Consider the following 22,108-nt stretch of genomic DNA (forward strand, 5'->3'; position numbering starts at 1 on the left):
ATAAATACGTTTTCTTTTACTCCATGAAAGTCATAAATTCCAAAATGGTTCACAAAATTTGTTCTGCCGTCACAAAAGTTGCCTCTTAGAAATCATAATACTGGAGTGAAAAGTGGCATACGCAACTTCCAGGCCCTGTTTTGTGTGTACACAAAGTATTGTTACCCTAAGTGTCGAGCCATTTGGTTAACCGCAAACAGTCTCGTATTGAATGTATTTTATTGACATTTGTTTTTCTAATGCACTTTTCAGACACGGAAAGCTGAGCCTGTTGTAGAAGAGCTACCGACTACCGACAACAACATTCAGGAATAAGTGGTATAATCTAAATCTGTGCTATTGTATTTGCTGTGGTATGTTCCTGTGCAGCGTTTCAGAAGAATAAGGGAGAGAGAGAGACAGACACTTTGACTCCTCGCAGGAGACGGGGGGATCAATCTGGGCAGCAGCATGACGACACGCCACTCTTTGTGGAGTATACGGGTTGAACTGTGGAGGGAATTTTAGAATACATCTCCCACCACTTCACTAATAGCTTCCCCCTTCGAACACATTTTCATATCGCACAAAAAACATACCTAAAGAGTGAGTGTCCCTGCAGATATGTGTAATTATATCATTTATTAGTTAGCAATACTACACTAATCTATATTTAGTGTAGTACTACTAGCTTACAACAATTATGTCTAAAATGTGAGTACAGCCTGATTTACATGTATGTTTTGTGGACAACACTACTGTGCAAATGCCAAACACACCAGAGCAAATGACTCTTCTTTAAATACAGGAGCTACAATTATCGAGAACTAAAAGTTTGTGGACATTTTGTGGAAAAGGCCTACATTACTCAAGTGTAGCGACAAGCATTCACTAAAACATTATTTCTTGCAGAGGCCAGAAAAAAAAACAACAAAAAAAACAGGGCTGTCAAATGATTAACATTTTTAATCTGATTAATCATCATTTTCAAGGAGGACACAAAAGGAGGGGAAAGCAAGTCACCAAAGTTTATTGATGCTTAAACTAAAAAATAGAAAGAAAAACCTCCTCCCGTGCCTAAAGAAAAAGTCCTGATGCGCCGGTGCAAACCATCCTATACAGGGCCGTCGTCCTATCACCTCATCACTACCCCTAAACAAGAAAAAATTAATAAAAATGAAAACAAGACAGCCAGTCACACCAGGACGGAAAAGAACTAAAAACTAAGACAAAACCCAGCCTGCAGCTCAGTGTTACGCCGGCCGCCAGCACGAAGCAGCTGAGTGGCCCTGGAGCATGCCAAGGTGGGAACGAGCCTGTGGAGGGCGAAGAGGGAACATGCTCAGCACAGCTGCACTCATTTATAGGCTCAGAAAAGGGTGGGGCCAATCAGCTGCCTCCTGCAAATAAAAAACAAAAAGATCAAGCACAACAAAGCAGTGCTCTAACATAACAGTGAAAAAAAAGTTATCTTCCCGTTCCGTGTGGAAGTGGTACTTTTTTGGCTTCTTCCTTTGTCCTTCTTCTCCACTCAGTTCCAAACACCTTCTTAGGTTTAGAATAAACAAATTGGAGGCTAATAAGTTAACTCAGTAGCTTGCTGTGCTTAAAGTGGCGGCCGTCTCTTGTGTTCGTGCGAAGATCCCATAGCCTGCGCGTGAGTGTTGCGCAATGCGGTGTCAACAAAATAGCAGTAGTGCAGGATTGTCCATTATTCTACATATGTATGCCAGGTACATGTCAGAATGGCTGCCCAGAATATCAATCAAGTGAAAAATGTCATAGTAATGATAGACTGATCTTTTTCGACCCAACAAGAAACTTTTCCAACACGAACGTGCGCGTTATTATGCCTTATTACCACTAGTAATGTGTACTATATTTGGAAATACGAGTGTAAATGTGACCAGAGGGATGTTATTTCATGTCTACAGGGCTCTAATAATGGTAACAAATGTTCATAAACAGGATTTCTATCCTCTAACTACAAAAATATTCAATTTAATAATACTGAATCCTCCTTCATGGAAATTCATTTATTGTGGTGGGGTCTGGAACCAATGAACCGCAATAAACAAGGGATGACTGTATGCCCATTTTTACTGTATTTTATTTTTTTTTAAAAAGATGAATGATGATGCAATTATATATATGTACAGTAGACGCCCCTACAACGTAAATAATCCGTTCCGAGAACGCTTATGTTATAGGGTTTTTACATTATACGAAGCGTAACATACATGTTAATAGACTAATCCGTTCCAAGATCTTCCCAAACTCACCCCTTTGGCCCTTCAAAATATTAAAAGTCCACCAAATATGGTGGGAAAATATAAGAAAACGTTAGCATAAACATAGTAGAGTAACATTCCAATATAAAATAAGGTAATAAATAAGATTACTGTAAATGAATAAAACTGAAAAACAATCAACTAGTTTAAGGGCAACTACGATGAGGAAGGGAGGTTGAAGGGAGAAGCCTGTCTCTCACACAAACTCACGTACGCGCTGTATAAGTCAGCCAATGAGATGAGAGCGTAGGCGGTGCCCCGATAATCAACCAATAAGATAAAAGCGTATGCGGTGCCCCAATAATCAGCCAATGACATGAGAGCGTAGGCGGTGCCCTGATAATCAGCCAATGAGAGCGTGAAGCGTCAGAAGGCATCACCAAGTGTACTCTATTAGTCATGGAAAATGTTTCCCTCTCTCTGTCGCGCGAGCTATTCAAATCGAATTTCTGAACTTGCACCGACTTGACGCTTTACGTTATATAGAAATTTCTTACGTAATACGATGCAAAAACTTTACATAAATTCTTTACGTTCAGTGGAATTTACGTAAAAGTAGGTTTACGTTATGCGAGGTACTACTGTATATTTGTATGTATGTATGAGCTATGAGGGGTTGCGTTCAGAGACACCATGTAATTGAAGTCTCGGGTGTATTTCCTGAGATTTGCAAACACACTTAAATGCTGATAAGAATATTTAAAAAAACTATATAATAACAATGAAAATCCAAACGTCTCAGAGGAACTGTGGTAGTTTCTAATGGGAACTGAATTACAGTATAAACATGTGTGTGTGTGTGCTGTATGCGGTCTTCTCTGTGAACAAACAGGAAATATTCGACATCCATTTGTTTCAGGGTCGTGGTAGCTCCACTTCTTAGCATATTTCAAAACTATCACAATTGTATCTTGTGCAAAGAACATCCCCATAGGTTAACTTTGCTTAGGTTATAAGATAGATATTACTTTGCATATTGCTTGACAGGAGTGTTCAAGTTTCACATTAGGCATGAAAACCCATGTCCGCATTCTACCACTTCATTAGACGAGCCTGTTCTTGGAACAAATCTTTCTTTCTCTCAAGGCATTGAAAGAGAAAAATGAGCAATGGCAATTTTCCAACAGAGAAATGAAGCCCAGACAAAAAAGGAAGGCCAATAATGATTTTCCATTTCCTGCAGCACTTCTGATAGTTGAAGTCGCTGTTGGAGGCAGTTAAACACACCAGAAATGCCTTTTTTAAAGTGATGGCATAACCATAACATCAGCAGCAAAAACAATCAGCTTCACACACACACACACGTATATATATGAATGTATATCCATACACATCTCTCTCTACATACAATATACACACACACAGGTGTATATATGTATAGGTAAATCACACAAGGACAGTAAATCCCCACTTTCACAGGGGTTACATTTCAAGGCCACCAGTGAATGGCGAAATTTTGAGTAATTGCTACTCCCATAAAAATGTCTATTTATGACACACAGCTCACTCCTCCCATTCCAAACCCTCATGCTAGCTTGATGTTCTCCTCCGATTTCGGACCAATGTTTGCAATAAAAGTGCAACGATTCGGCATTAGCTGGGTCTGAATCCCAAAGCAGAGAACGACACGTAAATGCAAATATGGGTCTTTTAATACAGAAGGTGTCCACAAAGGGAGTAAACACAAATGTCCAGAAGGGGTAACCAAAAACAGAGTCCAAACAAACACTGGGCTGAGCCACAAAAAACGATAACGAAAAACACAGCTGGTAAAAAGGCCTAGCAGGGAAAAATACTAAAGTACAACTGAAATAGCTGCCAGAAAAACCCAGGCAAGAAATGAATGGTAGCAGGAGACAGACTAACCACTGTTGGAACAGCCAAACAGGGTAGGAATACTCACAGTACACAATATAAAGACCAGGAAGCATACAGCTCTAGCGAGGCTACACGAAGAAGGCAGCGTGGACAACAAGTGTATGGAAGGACGATCTGGCACCGAATGAGTCCAGGTGCCAGGCTAAAATACACAATGAGGCAGATTGCTTGCAGGTGTGCACGGTTGGCTCCGCCCCAGCTGGCATGGCAGCGTACTGCAACAAACGACAGACAGGCGGCAGCAGAGCAACAAACACAGATCATGACAAAAGGTGACTGAACAGATGGAAACAGAGTTATACACTCCTGATCAAAATTTTAAAACCAGTTGAAAAATTGCAAGAATTTACATTTTACACTGTTGGATCTCCAAAATCTTCAAACATCAAACGGCAGCTGGCTATGTTGAGATGTTGCAGGGGGCATCCCTCATGACTGAAGGCCCTCATCTGTGTGGTAATGACTGGGTTTTTCAACAGGACAACGCTGCAGTTCACAATGCCCGCCTGACAAAGGACTTCTTCTAGAGGAATAATCTCGCTCTTTTGAACCATCCTGTGTGTTCCCCTGATCTAAATCCAATTGAGAACATGGCAAAGGAAGTTTACGAAAATGGACATCAGTTCCAGACAGTGGATGCCCTCCGTGAAGCCATCTTCACCACCTGGAGCAACATTCCCACTAGCTCTAACAGAATGATGAATGGTAGCAAACACGGCATCAAACATGCCCAAAATAATTTTTGAGGTATAACAAGAATGGCGCAGCTCCTCAATACTGAGTCATTTTTTGACAATTGTATTTCTATTTCAGGGGGGTTTGATCAACTGTTGAACAGCCTATTTCAGTTCAATGGCTGTCTGCAATAAATTGTTGACACAAAAACAATTTTTTGTCTCACTCCCATTTCTCCTATGTGCATTTTGAAGCTTGACTTAGAGCCTCCTTAATTTTAATATCCAACAGTGCAAAATATAAAATAAAATATACAATTCTTACAAGTTTTCCTTACATTTTGATCAGGAGTGGATATAAGTTTCACTTTTTTGTCTCATGGCAACTATGGCACTTTCAAGGACGGCGGAACAAAGTGTAAAATCCCAACGCTTGACGAAAAACCATTATCAGTTAAGCATATAGCATATTGTGGGCTTTTTTTAAACAGTGGTACACGTGTGCTGGACATTTTACCATCTATGTATAAATTATTACCAATTTAGGGTGGATAAAAAGTGAAAAAAAAAAACATCCTATTGGCAGAGAAAAAAATACAAATAAAGGTTGTTGGGGTTTTTTTTTTTTACCAAAAATCTGCAAGTTTGGAGGGTCGTAAACGCTGAATCCTGAGTATGTCGTTAGCCGGCCGGTGCATGTATATATTTTCAGGTTTGCCTTCTATTTACTCTACATGTAAAGCTTGCATAAAAGGGATGTTATTGCTGCCTTTTTGTAAGTACAGATTCACTGATATTTGAGGAAATCCATCTATGTCAATACTATTTTCAATCTGATTCATTCATTGCCTTTCTACTGCAAAGCCCGCTGAGAACTGAGGACATGCCACTCTGAGTTTGAGCTGCACATATTTTAATGACATAAAAAATTCCCCCCCTCAGATGAGTATTGGAACCCATAAATATACAGCCTTCAGATGTTTACGCATCAAGCGCAACACAGCTGACAGTCTCTTAAGAGAAACGCTAATTTCCACATTTAGTTGGAAAAACAGATGCCTTTTTATAGATGATTCAGAGTAGGTCGAGAGCATTTAGGTTGGATAAAAAGAGAAAAAAGGAAAATGCTGTTTGCTAATACAAAAAAAAAAAATCCTTTTCACTACTGTGTGTGACTTTTGGGATAGGCCCATGCAACCTCCACATTTGCATAGTGCAGTAAATATATTATCACTCTGGCATAAGAACAGCATGTCACAAAATTCCTTTGAATTTTTTTTTACGTTTTTTGATAACATTTTGTGAGGGCACCATTTAAAAACCGGCACTGTTTCAAAAGTACCAATTAGGCACCGGTATCAAATAATAAAGGATACCTGAACCCTAATTGCTCATTAAATTTACAGCCTCAAGATAAATTGTTGCAATATGCCCAATAAAAAAAAAAAAAAATCCCAATTGTAGATTATTTGTTTACGCTGCACAGAGAGGGGCGGTTCATATCAGTGCCTGCTCACACACACACACACACACACACACACACACACACACACACACATCACTTCAAAAAGTCTTAAGAGCCCAACCATTTCTCCCGGTACCGCTCTTAAATCCCAGTCAAATCCTACATTACAGGAAAAGGTCATATCCTGCTATCTCCTGCGACCAATATTCGTCCATCCCTCTCTTTCCGTGGCACCCTGATTCAAAGCAATCTTTCTCCCCTCTTCATCTCACCTCTGCTGCATTACTTTGAAGACGACAAAAAAAATATATGACTATAAAATCTCTAATGCTGGTGAAATCGAGGTCTGGCCCAAGGGCGACCCCACTATTCTCATCAGCCTCTGTCTCACTCTTCATCTACCTCCACTGATAGCCCTGATGTACCCCAGCTGCCACCAAGATTCCCGTCTCATCCCAAATACCGTCTGAACCACACAAATTCATTTCATCTGGAGCCCCTGCTGAGTACCCACACCAACACGAGCAAGCGGAATGTTAATAATAATTTCAGAGCGGTGTGAGTGGATGTGCTCCTGCAGAGAGACGAAGGGAGAGCAAAAGCCAAACGAGCGAGAGGGAGCGACCATGTATAGATGAAGGGATCTAACGACTTCACTTCTATCTCATTTTCAGATCCTATCCCTCTCGCTCTAGATTACAACATTATCCCCAAGCCAAAATAAAGGCTTATCTGCCAAGCCTTTCTCATGTGCACTGCCTGAACATATGCTATTTAAAATGAATCGGGTTTAAAATGGATTTTCTAGATGTATATTAAAAAAAAATAAATCTTGTATGCTCTTTCTGTATCAGCAGAGGCTGCAAAAAACTTTCAGAAGCGAAAGGAAAAAATAATTGACCATTAAAAAAATGTATTGTAAATAAATCCATTTGAATGGAAATGCATGCACATCTTTGTATATTATTTTTCATATAAAATAAGCAATATAGTTTACTCTGGTGTCAGCTCTTGGTCAAAGTCGAGCTCACATGAAGAGAAACGACATTAACAAGCTTTCTCACTGCTGAGAAAACTTCAAAGGGTAATGAGGATAATGGGGAGACAAGAACACACAATTCAACCAAAATTATGACAGCAGCTACTTAAAATACAGATGCCATTTCCAAGCATGCTAATGTGCAAAATCCCTTGTGCAGGGACAAGTTTGTTGCTCTGTCATTTTGGATTCAAATTAAAAGGAAATATCCAGAACGTTCCACAATGGTATTGAAGTTGTTGCTATTCCCATCCAATTACTTGTGTACTGGACTTTCTTTGCTGTCTACTATCATAACAAGACTGTGCAGCAAAAGGGATGGTAAAAACACACTGTCTTTGTCACTCACATACATCAAACTATTTTTGTCATCTCTCTGGAAAACAAACTCCAGGCTTGCACCGATGGCGAGTCAGTTTGCATTTTGCATCCATCCATTTTCTACACCGTGTGTCCTCATTAGGGTCATGGGTGAGCTGGAGCCTATCCCAGATGACGAGAGGCAGGGTGTACCCAGGACTGGTCACATGCCGATATCAGGGCGTATACAGACAACTTCAGTCGCATTCACACACTTATGGATAATGTAGCGTTACCAATTAACCCTGACATGCATGCTTGTGGAATCTGTGAGAAAGGAGCAGTACCTGCAGAAAACAATGCAAAGGGAGAACATGCACGCTCCACACACAGAAATGCAACAATGGGGATTCCACGCTTCTTTGACAGTGTCTCCTCATCCCCCTACTCATGATGTAGAACCAGGAGCGACTGGGGATTTCTTGTTCTAGGATACTTTGTCATAGGGGACCGATAACCTGAGAACTGCAGCCTTACGGTTGGGAGACAAGCATTTAACCACCTGAGCCACAGTTCTACCACTTGCAAGTCCTACCTAACCACATCTAGAAACCTTCCTCGCCCTAAAGCATCTCCAGCATCCTTCTATCAATCTAATCAGTCTCTCCTTCTCACATGGCCAAACCATCTCAGTCTGGCCTTTCGGACCTTGTCTCCAGGATGTCTGACTTTGGCTGTTCCTATGATCTGCTAACCCTATCCAACCTCATCCCTACAAATAAAAATCAAAGCATCTTCAGTTCTGCCACCTCCAGGTCTGTCTCCCGTCTGTTGGTCAGAGCTGCTTTCACCACTGCCTTATATGTCTTTCCCTTCACTTTTGCTGATACTTTTTGTCTCTTCTCAGCCCACTCCACCCTGCCTACACTTGCTTCTTCGCCTCTTTCCACACACGCCATTGCTCTTCACGGTTGACCCCAAGTACTTAAACTCCTCCGCATTCCACACCCCTACTCCTTGTATCCTCGCAGTTCCACTTGATAACCTTTCATTGACACACATATATTCCGTCTTGCTGCAACTGACCTTCATTCCTCTCCTCTCCAGCTCATTCCTCCACCTCTGCAGGTTTTCTTCCACCTGCCCTCTGTTCTCACTGCAGATCACAATGTTATTCGAAAACATCATTGTCCACAAAGCCTCTTGTCTGACCACATCTCTCTATCTGTCCATCACCATAGCAAACAGGAAGGGGATCAGTTTCAATCCCTGATACAGTCCAACCCCCACCTGGCAACCTATCTGTGACACCTACAGCATACCTCACTGCTGTCCTGCTGCCCTCATCTAGCTTAGTTCTGTCACCCCAGATCTCCTCATTCAATATCACATGTCATCTCTTTGTAGTATGTCCTGTTTTTTCGAAACCCACAAAGACACAATGTAACCCATCAGGACTTTCAGAGCAATACATCTGCACATCTTGGCATGAAACCATACTGCTGCTCGACCACTTTCCGTACTCTTGCTTCCACAACTCTTTCCCAGAGCTTCATGGTGTGGCTCATCAGCTTTATGCCTCTGGCATTGCCACAACTCTGACCATCGTCCTCGTTCTTAAAGACCGATCCACTGTCCTTCCATTCCTCAGGCATCTTTCATTCTCTAAAACATTATCGAACAATCTTGTTAAAAATGCCACTCCTGTCTCACATAAAACACTTGCATACCTCCACAGGTACGTCATCAGGCCTACCAGACTTCTCATTATTTATCCTCATTAGAGCTGCTGTAACTTCAGCCTTACTGCTGCCTGGAACACAACTTTATCCTTTCTCTCTCTCATTTTTGACATTCATTAGTTCAATTCTATCTTGCCCTAACACTGTCCTCACTTGTGAGCGCATTCCCATGTCTGTCCTTGATCACCCTAACCTGCTGTGCATCCTTTTCCCTACACAATACAGGTCCTTTCCTCCTTCCTTACCATTTAAGCTCTCATACAACCTATCAGAGGCATCTCATTTAGCCTTTTCCACCGCAATCTTCGCCGTACACCTCATATCTTTGTATTCCTGCATACATTCATCATAGCTCTTGCGATGTATATTTACAGCCGTATGCAGTATAAAGAAATAGGGCACTTTTCTTCCTGTTCAAGTCCCCGCATTCTTGAACGCCAAAGTTACAAATAGTAGCATAGTACGTAAATATACTGTTGCTTGATCCAAAAGCATCGAAGTGATCAACAATCCCAGCTGGCAGCACCTACTACCAAGGCCGTCCCATTGGGCTTGACTGAGAAAAGGTATACATACACTGTATCTGTATATACTGTATATATACAGTAAATGAATCAGTCCTTTTCTTTTTCATTTCAGCATCATTGCACACCACTGAAATATATTCCATGCTATCTTAATACTTTAAAGAAGAAAATCATTTTCAGTTCACATTAACCATTCCCTAACTGCTCCAATTACGACAGTGGAGGTTCTTTTCAAACTTGAGGATATTGGTGCAGAATGTCAACTTGAGTGACGCTCAGGCTTCTAAATGAGGCTGGGAGCCTATCTGCCCTTCGGCTTTCACCTTCCTATTAGGGTGGAACATATTGGCAAGATAAGTTGTGTGTGAGTATGTGTGTGTGTGTGTGAGTGAGCGAGTGTGTGTGTGAGAGAGCCAGAGAGAGAGAGGGAGAAGACATGTGGCATAGAATGACCAAATAGGACACACATAAATACACACAGACATGTGGGTGGGCTGCTAGTGGTAAACCTTATCGCTAGGCCACAAAGTGGGAAGATTAGATTACTCACTTCCATAAACCTCTAACTTGGTTACCATGGCAATAGCTGTGCGACTGTGGCAGCAACTTGTCATTGTGGAAGCCATCGGAGCAGGAATGGAGGGATGAAACAATCATCACAGAAACTGCGGGTCATCCAGATATTTTTGTTTCTAATCTGTTTCTCGGTCCAATAGTTTCCAAAGTCAGACAAGATAAAAGATAAATGGTGTTATCTTGTAGTCCTGAGCTAGTAAAGAGAAATCCTACAGTATCAGTCCTGTAGTTGCTGCTAACATCATTAAGGATTCTTGAATCCAACTCCAATACAACACAAAGATTGTCATTTCACTGCACTGCTGCACATCAGCAAGGGCAGATCAATTTAAAATGGATTGACAAGTGCATCGTAGTTAATTAATTCAAATAAATGAAGTGCTTGCAAATCCATAGTGCCTGATCATTAGATTAATTACCCCTTTCATGCTATTGTATTTCAATTAAGATAAGTTCACTATTTACCTGTTTTGTGTCGATCTTTATGTTTATGATTTTCGGAAAGCTATATGATATGATATGATATGACATATGATCGTAAGGCTCTTCACCTCAGTCATAAAGTTATAAATTCAAACCATATGTTTACTCTAGTCTAGGGTTGTCAAAGGGCTGTCCAAAGTGCGGGGGCCATTTTTGTCCACAGCTTATTTTTTATATTGGCCTTCGGCACATTGTAAAAATAAAAATTATTCATTATTAATTAGATACGTTACTTGATATTACACTAATTAATGTGGATATTTTGCTCAGATAGTTTAGCGTATATTGCCCTACATTGGATTAGCATCTTGAAATACACAAAAATTGATCAAAGTGGTGCCCCGCATTCCCGGGTGGGTGGGTGGCGGTGTCGTATAATGATCTAATTTACCTCATTTAGTATTTATTGTAAAACAACGACAGGCACGCCATCAAATTAAAAGCACAAAGAGGATACAGACCGACCATTCACCAGTATAAGCTTGGAGTTTGTTTTTCAGAGAGAAGATTGACGTGTGTGCTAACAGGCAGTGTGCTAGCAAGAATTAACTTGAAGCTGTGCATAGAGCAAATATACACATTAGCACCCAATAACATCATCAAACTTTACCTTTATGCATTCCCACAGAGTATCAGCATTTGGGAGCAAATATGAAGTGGAAAAAAAAAAGATAAAAATACAGTATAGTTGACAATCTGTGCAGAGTGGAGAAGGCTAGCGCACGTACAATGGTGCGTTCAAGGACTGTCAAACAAAGTGGAACACTCGCAACAAACGACATAAATATGCAAAAACTATATTATTTACAAATCTCCGGCTAAATAGGGGTGGCCGTGGGGGGGTGGGTGTTCATACATTATAGTGATCTAATTAATTTATTATGCATTGTAAAGACAGGAACTACATCAAATTAGAAAGAAGATTATAATGTCATTGTTTGATGTGTGTGATAACAGGCAGTGTGCTAGCATGAATTCACTTGAAATTAATCATTTGCGCCAGAAATTCTCCCGCGGGCCGCCGGTCCCCGGGCGGGGCCAAACCGGTGCTGTTTTTAAGGACTTCATGCAAAAAATGTAAGTCAAACACCCTGTATATGATGCGTTCTCCAAACTTGCTGAATAAAAACCTGACCAGGAAGTCAAAATTTAAAGTTGAGGAGCACAACAAATTGCTTATTGTTTTGCACTGGCCAATCAGCGTAACATGATAAAAAACATGTAAAAAGATTACTCTATCATGTTCATGAAAAATAGTGGCAAATAAAACCTTGCACTCGGAGACAACAATCGTGATGTTTGGACACAACATGATTTTCACATATCAATACAAAATTCACTTAGGGTTTTATTCAAGTGGAATAAGAACCCATAAGCCCATAACTACAGCCTAGTAAAACAGAAGGCGTTCAAGTCTGATTCGAGGCTAATTAATGCGAGTGATGGTGGCAGACACCAAAGATGACAATTGTTATTGGAGTTCCAAAGTTCTTGTACTTCGTCAGTACTATCTGTGGAGCGGAAATTGTGTGCAAACTTTGAAAACAGCACATCAGAAATGACTTCCACTTATTTTACAGGATGCAATTACAGTTCATATCAGTCAGGTTTTTGTGTCCCCCCCCCAATATCCAGGATTAAATCATCAATCAAGAAAAGACCAAATGTAATCCAAGACTTATTATCATCATTAAACCTCAATAATGGAGTAATTACACACATAGAATTTCACCTACGACTACCGAATTTAAAGTATACATAGAATACAAGAGTCCTGTAAAGAGCTCTGCAGGTTCGGAGAATGTGTCCTATACAAAGAGTGTGCTGGTGTTTTTAGAAAAATGCAAAAATGTTTTCAACTGAACTCACGGGCCAGTCTGATGTCATTCATGGGCCGGATTGAGCTCTGCTACTGTATAAACACTATAGCACTGGCACCCGTGAAGAGATTTGTATATAATCATTGGAAGGACAATATATTAACAATGGTGCTGAAAGGAGCCTAACCCAACTCAAACCTCCGAAAACAATTAAAAACACACAATGAATCAAGTTGATGAAAAGACTGACAGTCATTCAGGAGCAGGTACAATAAATAATGATAATTACCCTGCTCTTGCTCTGCCTCGAAGAACTCATAATAAATCCCCTTTTTCACCATTCAGACAGAAAATGGCTAAGATAACTTATGGGACACTGTTTTGACCTTGACAAATTGCTTCATTTAGATAAGAGTTAGCCTTAGTAATTGCAATGAAATAGTTCACTTTAATGCCAGCAGCCCACACAGCATGACAGGACTGAAAGTCTTTCACTTTGGTGCTTTTGTCAATTGGAAGCTGCTACCTCTTTGCAGGGGGACTTGCTAGTTCTATTGTGGACCAATTTAAGTCAGAGTTTTCATCAACACAGATAGTAAGTTGAAATAGCACAAAGAAAGTGCCCACCGAAATAGATACTGTAATTCATTCAAACGTAAGCCTGCGTATTATTTTAATTTTTAGATACTGTGATGCATGAGAGTTTGATGTTCTATAGTTTGTTACAAGGAAGGTTGGCCCATTTTTCACCCCCTAATTCCGTGTCTGACTGTTTTCTAACATTCTACCACGAATCCAGTGACATAACAGTGGCACCATGAGAAAACTATTCATACGGTAGATAGATCTGTAGACTCTAGGACAGTTCCTCCTGCAGGAGTGCATGTACACATGGAAAATATGTGTATTTACACATGCTGCTCTTGTTTGACAGCAGGATAAATCCTCTTGGCACAAAGGACAATATCTCTATTTCAACTATTTTCATTTTACTTACCCTACTTATGGAGGGACGTGAACTTTGAAACATATGCAGTCAAACTTGTCTATAGCGGCCACTAGAGGGAGTCTGCAAAAGTGGCCGCTATAGACAGGTGGCCTCTATAGACAGGTTGGTGTCCAGTTTGAATGTTGACCAGTAGGGGGAAAAAAAAGAAAAAAAGGGAAAAAAATAATAATAATAATGTTGACCAGTAGATGGCACTGCGGACTGCTGATCAAAGTTGTATAGCACTACTAGGCTTGTTATTATCATGGTTCATGGTTTTAATCCTGAACATGCATGAGTCAAACAGTAGCACATCACATAGTACAATTCACAATTTTGCATGTCCAAAAAGGAGTAGGAAGAAGCAAAGCTTATTTAATCCTACCCCTCATCAGTTTCACATCAGTTGCAATACATTTATTCACCTCTTGTTCTAGGTCTACATGACAATGTAGTGCAATCATAGCCAAGGTTTTTACTTACTAAAAGGAAGCTAGAGGCTTAATAATAACTGATAACTGATAAAATACTTCAGTTAAGTACAACCGAACTCAGTTTTGCTCCCGCTGCCGCATGCGTGCTAGCATGTTTTTTTTTTTTTTATTGTAGCGTCGCTGGGAGCGCGTCCTGTTCCCAGCCTAATTTGCGGTAATGTTTTGGTGCAAATGCTCTTAAAGTTACATGTTTGACCAGGAAATAGCAAGCTCAAAAGAAGACGGCTTTTTTATGTGGAACAACTGACAGTTTGTGTGGATCTTGTGAATGATTGTGACTGAGCTAGGACTCAGTAATTAAAGTCTACACACGACGCCTTCATTGATTGAAAAACAAAACTTTTTTGTGCATGAAGCTTCTACTTGAGTTGCTAATTTGGCTGCTATATGCAGTCAGATATGGGTGGCATATCAAAATGACAAAATGGGTGGCTGCTGGCTGCGTTGGACAGGTGACTGCTATACACAGGGTCTATAACATGTAAATTTGCTGGGGGGGATTTTTCAGTGGCTGCTATAGGCAGGTGGCCCTTCTATAAAGGTGGCCGCTAAGACAGGTTTGACTGTAGTTAAGTCAAAATGTATTATTATTATATGCCCTCCATACACAGTAATGCCTCGCCACTTTGAGCTTCGGCTTCTCTCCATCAAAGCAAAATGTATTTTCAAAAATATATTGATGAATAAATCATGCTGTTTCGTAGTCGAATACGGCCTATTATTAGTATATTTAGACACATTTTACATATTTTTTGACTAAGTCAAGCATTTTCAAGCATAGAAATGGCTAAATGAACACAAATGCAAATATAAAGTATTCAGAAGATGCATCAATAGATGTTGTCCTGATGTGTAGTATTCTATTCTGGCCTCTAGGTGTCAGTAATATTAATGTAATGTTGGGTGAGAAGCAAGCACCAGACTTGAGCGCGGGAACAACTGCCTTTAATTGCAGGCTTGGATGATCTCACAACAGCCACAATAATCCCTAACGCCGAGGTCACTTCCTGTCCTCCTCACACTGAGCTCCCTTTGCAGTGGAACTCATTTACAGCAAAACACACACAAGCCCAAGTTTTATTTAGGTTTTGAATGGCTTTTTTCATGTTAGTATGTATACTATACTGGGTAATAAGAGTGTGTAGGGTTATTATTTCATGTCTAGAGGGCTCTAATAATAAAATAAAAAAAAACACATTTAGAAGGTCATAAACAGGTTTTCTATGCTCTAACTACAAACATGTTAAATTTGTAAATAAAGAATCTTAGTTCGCAGAAATTCCCTTGTTACGGTTGAGTCTGGAATTAACCACAAAAAACGAGGGACAATCAGGAGGCTGTGCACATAAAAGGCAGTTTGGTGCCTTGCTGAAGGGCACCTTGGTGAGGGGAGGCCGACCTTTTATACGACTTTCTCGGCCAACAGGTGATGGTATTTTTGTCCTTTCATGCTCATGTGAGTTCGGCGCTCTTCCCCTCCATGGTACGATTTGATTTGGACAAATGTTTGATGCTGACTATAGAGGTCATGTGACCAGGCGCATTGCTTAAGGGCATTTCCCTACACAGCTGACTTACATTCCGCTATATCAGATTTAAAACAACTGACACACAAAAGAGCATACAGTCTCACAAACATAAATTCCTTCATGTGTGTCTGTGTCGCTTACACTTTGAATACACAAACATAAACGTTACTGCCAATAAAACTGGCAGCTACCCAGCTGACTAGAGCTTTACGACTGTAGATTTATCATGTGTCATTAAAAGGCTTTTGATTTTATCCTGGATGGCCCTTTGCTGTCGGTTTCATCAATAGGAGTCCAACCTGCTTTTTTACAACCACTTTCTTTAACTCCCCCCTCTGTACATAAAACAGCCGCTCTGATCTCCTCTCACCTCTGCCACCTGACCTGCTTCTTCACTCCTTCCTTTGACTCTTCCTCGCTTTCTATTTTGACCTCTGATACATAATTATCCCATATCTTGTTTTCACACAATGTGAGAGAAAAGAAAAAAAGGAAAAAAAAATGATACGCAAAACATTTTTGAGTGAAATCTGGCCGGAGACATACCATTAGAGCTGCAACAATTAATCAGTGAATCGATGATTAATCGATCAGCTTTGACTTTGGAACACAGAGATCAACATTATTGCCTCTTTTCTGATAGGTTGCGGACCAAACCACAAACTGTTTGGGTTTGGTTCATATTAATTTAGTCGGAGTAGGGCTAATTAATTAGATTAATTGGAACAACAAGCTTCAGATTAATCGATTAAGAAAGAATATAGGAAATTTGCAGAGCGACTGCAAAGAGGTCTGCAAGCCGAAGGGAAACGACAATGGGTATTAATTTGTTCCACAAAGTTAGACAAAAAACGAAACGTACGAAAACTGAGACAATTTTTCCCATGGGAGATAATGTCAATTCAATTAATCCGTTCCAGACACCCAAAAATATTAACAAAAACACATTTCATAGAGAACAGTTAGAGTTTTACATAGAAAACAATGCACGCCACGCAGCCATCTGGACGCGTAGGGTGCTTTATTCGAGCACTTAATTTTGCAGAACCAAATAGTACAGGGAAAACGCACTAATTTGTTACGTGCTATACTGTACGAAAACTGAGACAGTGTACGAAAACCGAGAAAAATTTCGACAAAAAAGCGAATCATCCAGTCCAGGGTGTCTCTTGCCCAAAGTCAGCTGGGGTAGGCTCCAGCATACCCCCACGACCCTTGTGAGGATGAGCGGCATAGAAATGAATGAATGAATGAGAGCGAATTCTAAGAAATCTGAGGCGTACGAAAACCCACGTTTCACTGTACATCGTAATTTGAAAATCACTCCCTCACTCTATCGCGGCTTTTCAAAAATGAATAAATGAATTAATGATCGCTGTTTGACATTACATAACAATACATTACAGTCCCTTCACACTGCATGTAGTCAGCCAATGCATGGCCGGACATGATACAGTGGAAAAAAAGTTGTCCTTGCAATAGTGTACAAAAACCGAGACAGCGTACCAAAACCGAGCAATACATTTTTGACAAAAAAAAAGAATCACAAGAAATCTGTGGTGTACAAAAACCCACCTTTGACTGTATTTAGTTGTATTTTGAATTTAAAAAATGGGAAAAAGTAGCTAATTATATTTAATACAGCAGAACCTTGGTTAGTGTATGTGCAATGCAAAAATTTACATAACAATTCTGCCTCTGTTCATGTACATTTCCCAGTTATGGTGTGCGTCTTGTCGTGTTATTAATAAACTGCGTGAATCTAACTGTGTTCATAACATATTTTCATCACAAATCGTCCCCGTTAGCATCGTGTTAGCTGTGAAACCGGAACCGGAAGTCATTGCCTCCCACGTGCGTCACCTGTCTGTCTATGACATCATCTGTGGTTAACTATGTAGTTCTTTACTACCTAACACAGTTACGCCACAAGTCTTTGCTTTTCTTATTAATCACGGCTGCAAAATAGCCCACAATGGCGTCAAGAATGTGCCATCATTTTGGTAATGGTAATGGTAATGGTAATGGCTTGATTTATTTGAACATTCTTTTCACTTCAGTATACCTCACATATCACAATTCATAAAAAGGAGTAGGAAGAAGCAGAGCTTATTCAGTCCTACTCCCTCTTTGTTTCACATCAAATTGCTAATACATTTCACAATTGCTAATACATCTCACATCAGTTGCTGATACATTTGTTCATTTCCTATTCAACATGTTCCCTTTGCCAGTTCTGAATAGCACGAGAAATGATAAAGCAATATTACAATACTGTATAACAATGTGTTACAGTGAAGTTGAGGTCTGTAAATGTGTATGGACAAATTGCTATAAATTGCATAAAATGCAGCTGTCATATGGCTTAGCATAGTATTTCTCTGTGGTTCAGGATTCTTCTTCCTTATACTTGAAACAGGTCATTTTAGTGCGTTGTTTGAGTTCTTTACTTAATCCGCTCCATAATTTCATTCCACATGCTGATATGCTGAAGATTTTTACCGTTGTGTGGGCGTATAGGTGTTTTAAATTTAATTTTTTCATAAGGTCATATTTTTCCTCTCATGAGGAGAATATTTGTATTCTGTGTTTGGGTAGCAGGTTATTTTTTTGCTTTATGCATAATTTAATCTGTTGGAAAGTTTACCAGGTCAACAAATTTTAATAATTCTGATTTTAGGAATAGTGGGTATGTATGTTCTCTATAAGCGCCATTATGGATATTCCTAATTGATCTTTTTTGTAGTACAGTTAGTGAGTGGAGTCTACAGTTACGCTTACTTCCCCATATCTGCGCACAATAAAGATATGGTAAGACTAGAGAACAATAGAGATAAACAACGGAGATAAAGATAAAGAAATTGAGAAGCACTATTGATTTCAATAAAGAACACATAGCAAAACATGAATGTGGTGTCCGTATGGATCTTGCTGCCAAATAGCCGTCTTTGGCAACAATCAAGTCTTCAATCAAGGTAAAAGTGATTTATGTATTTATTTATCCCTTTCATTTGACATTTATACGCATTTATAATTATTTTCTGCATGTACTATAATTGTATAACTATTTTTAAAAAGTGTTGTGGGTGTCTGAAACGGATTAATTGGATTTGCAATATTTTTTATGGGAAAACGTGATTCGGTTAGAGTACATTTTGGTTTGAGTCGGATCTTCTGGAGCAGATTGACGACGCTAACCGAGGGTCCACTGTATATGTCAGACAGGTCACTCATCAGCCATACCTGCATTGTCAAAAACACTCGACACGTGCACGAAAAAGAAAAAAACGGAACATGCATGGTGCAAAGATACGTCATCATTTTTACATTCACCGCACATGCAGCTTCAACATGTACTGTATGGAATAATAAATGTATACATTACGTTCACAGGATTTATAGTCTTGTCTTTTGTTACTATGTGTCAACTATCTTTGGTTTGTTATCGCTGCCTCCTGCTTCTCTTCCTCGTCTCTCACTGTCAGTTTCCTGAGTTCTGTTATCTATTTTGCCATTTTCCTCAGGCCATTTCCTTTGTCCACATCGGCCTGCCTCTACCCTTCGTCTTGTTAACGCTATTGCGTCTTCTCTCCCTATCTATGGTTGACGGAGCACCAGTTTCATTTTCACTCATTCACTGGCCATCGTTTTGGTGAGGATAATCTCCTCTAAGATCTCTCTCTCATATGTACGTTGTGAGGCGCCAATGAAAATCGTCTGGATGTAATGAAGAAGTGGCACGTGGGTAAACACGGGCGGGGGGACGGAAGGAGATGGACGACGATAAATATATGCATATGTGCAAACATGCACGGACAGATGGGCTCGATTATTGACTGTGTGTGGGCGACTCTTGCATTAGTAACAAGTCTTATTAGTCAATTAGCTAGTAAATAAGAGGGCTTAGTTCAATGACACATCAGTAAGACTTTCAAATGATCCGTTACCCTACCAATACAATACAAAATACAAGTATAATACAAAATACAATACGAAAACAATAATTGCATGACATCATCTACCAATCAGCTATAAAGCTTCTCATTGCCCCTGTATGAGATCCTATCTACTTATCCAACTACAGAGCTCATGTAGTGTTTGTCCACAACACGGCTCTGTATAATTCAAGACAGGCGGTATTCGCCATTTGTTGGGGCTGTCAAGTTAAAACACATCCGACAAACCCAATACAGCACATTGGTTTGTAAATCAATGACAGTTTACATGCTGCTGGGGCCAGAAGTGCAACCCTACAATGAACCATAGCTTCAGTGGGCGACGACGAGCACAGAGAAACACATTTGAAAACCACAATGTGTGGGATTAAAGCTGCGGAGGATGAAGGCATGAGCAATCTTACCATCATCTCCTGATCCTGAACCGGCATCTGTAAGGGAAGACAAACACGTTTGTTTAGACACAGTTTTCGTTAAGAAAATGCCATTACCATTTAATATATCATTGGACAGTCATTCTGCCTCATTCATTTATGAACGGCTTTTAGGAATTTATACATGCAAGAAGAACGTGACGATCGTATGCTTTCCGCAAAATATTAAAACATATTAAAGTGTGTCTTGTGTCATGGTGGATTAACATAATTTTTCATTGCATTTTATGTGATAAAGAGTTGCATAATATAGGATAAACACAAACACACACACACACACACACCATCAGGATATCAAGATGTCATCGTATTTGCATAATTGGCATTTGCATGTACATAATCGTAATGGAAGCTTTAGGAAAGTGGAATAATGTTATGGGAGACAGAAAGTGAGTAAAAACATGAAAAGCAAAACAAATATGTTTGGAACTACAAATGAACTTTTTATGTCGCTGCTTTTTGTTGGGGGTTTTTAATGTCGGTGGTTTTAGATGGGGAGGAGCGATACGTGCTTTCATGTCAGTCTCCAAAAGTCTCTTTTTACTACATTTGTCACTAGTCGCTTTTTTGAAACAGAGTATCTAAAGGGGTCTGATTACTTGCCAAATCCATCAATCATGTATGCCACACATCCTCATGAGGGTATATAGCTTTACCCATTCTCTTTTTAGCCTGACGCTTAGAAATTTCTCACCATGTTGCCTTAGATTATGCTTATGCACACACAGTAAGACTTCTAAAAGAAAAAGGGCATTATCAATGCAAATTTGTAACAGTAGCACACTGCAAACTCGGGTACTTTTTGTTTTTAAGTTGGGTCATTTCCAAACTTATTTTATATTATATTTTTAGCCAACACAGAATCTACTCGGGTGTTAATCACTGCTCGGACATTTGCTGTAAATGCAAAAAACAGGAATTAAATCAACCAAAAACAATTTTGTTATCGCAGGATACCTGTATAACTTTATAGAATGTATGTATCACCCGCAACCCATGAAAATATCTGGGATGACAATTATACAGTCACATCATTTCATTAGATGTGTGCGCCACATCACTGAAATAGAATAAAATGAGAAATAAAATAAGGCTGCAATGCCACAAAGTGACCTGAAGTTTTAGCTAGATACTTACTGTAGGGATAAGTAAAACATTTGATTTGAGATCTTGTTAGACAAATATCCTGCTGTAATTTGTCTTTTATACAGTATTGCTACCTAGTATTGCTAACATTCTTTATTTGCGAATAGTAAAACAGTGAGAAAGATCATTTAAAAGACAACTCAAGGGTTTGGGAATTAACAATTGAGTAGCTAATGAAAATCAGACATCAGGGATACGGATTGGACAAAAGGTTACTATTTTCCAGGGAACATGATGCTTGGACACTGGAACATTGGTAAAAAAAAAAAACGGTCATGCGGTCTCACCAGACCAGATTAACCCTTCAGGATCCAAGAAAAAGAAGCGGCTTAAGTAAAGCATGTGGGGGTGTTCGGACATTTCTCTAAAAATGCATCAGAAAGGGAAACTTAGGGGTGAGACTTCAAATGAGTGAGAGGGCTTGGAGGGTAATAGCAAAATGTAGCGAGGTCTGAAGCCTTTTCAGCAGTTTACTGACAATAACCTCCAAGTATGGACCCTTTGTGGCCTCGCTGTGGTAAGGCTCGTTGTGACCCGTAAATGTTTTAGCGTGTCAACTCCTCCATCTCCACGGCTTTTGCACTAAATCTCACTAAAGCTCCCTAAAACACTCTGAGCACTGACAGGCCTGGTAATATGGCTGTGAAAGGGATACTGATGAGCACTTTGAGGAACAGGCACTGCAACATGAGCCGAGCATAAAATGTTCTGCTAAAACGAGCACGGCCAGAGTCCATGTGCAGAGTCTCAGAGGACTGTTGGGGGATATTATGTCAGCTCTTAGCAA

At 39.8% G+C, this 22,108-nt stretch overlaps 1 protein-coding gene across 1 annotated transcript in view; it reads right to left on the reverse strand.

Moving 5' to 3' along the window:
- tmeff2a (transmembrane protein with EGF-like and two follistatin-like domains 2a) overlaps positions 1-22,108 on the reverse strand; it is a 145,185-nt gene that overhangs the window by 58,280 nt on the left and 64,797 nt on the right. The window contains exon 4 of the mRNA XM_054787072.1: positions 20,146-20,172. Within this exon, the coding sequence (XP_054643047.1) occupies positions 20,146-20,172 (27 nt within the window). The remainder of the gene's footprint in view (positions 1-20,145; positions 20,173-22,108) is intronic.

Source organism: Dunckerocampus dactyliophorus, chromosome 9 (genome assembly GCF_027744805.1).
Source record: "Dunckerocampus dactyliophorus isolate RoL2022-P2 chromosome 9, RoL_Ddac_1.1, whole genome shotgun sequence".
Classification (NCBI taxonomy): domain Eukaryota; kingdom Metazoa; phylum Chordata; class Actinopteri; order Syngnathiformes; family Syngnathidae; genus Dunckerocampus; species Dunckerocampus dactyliophorus.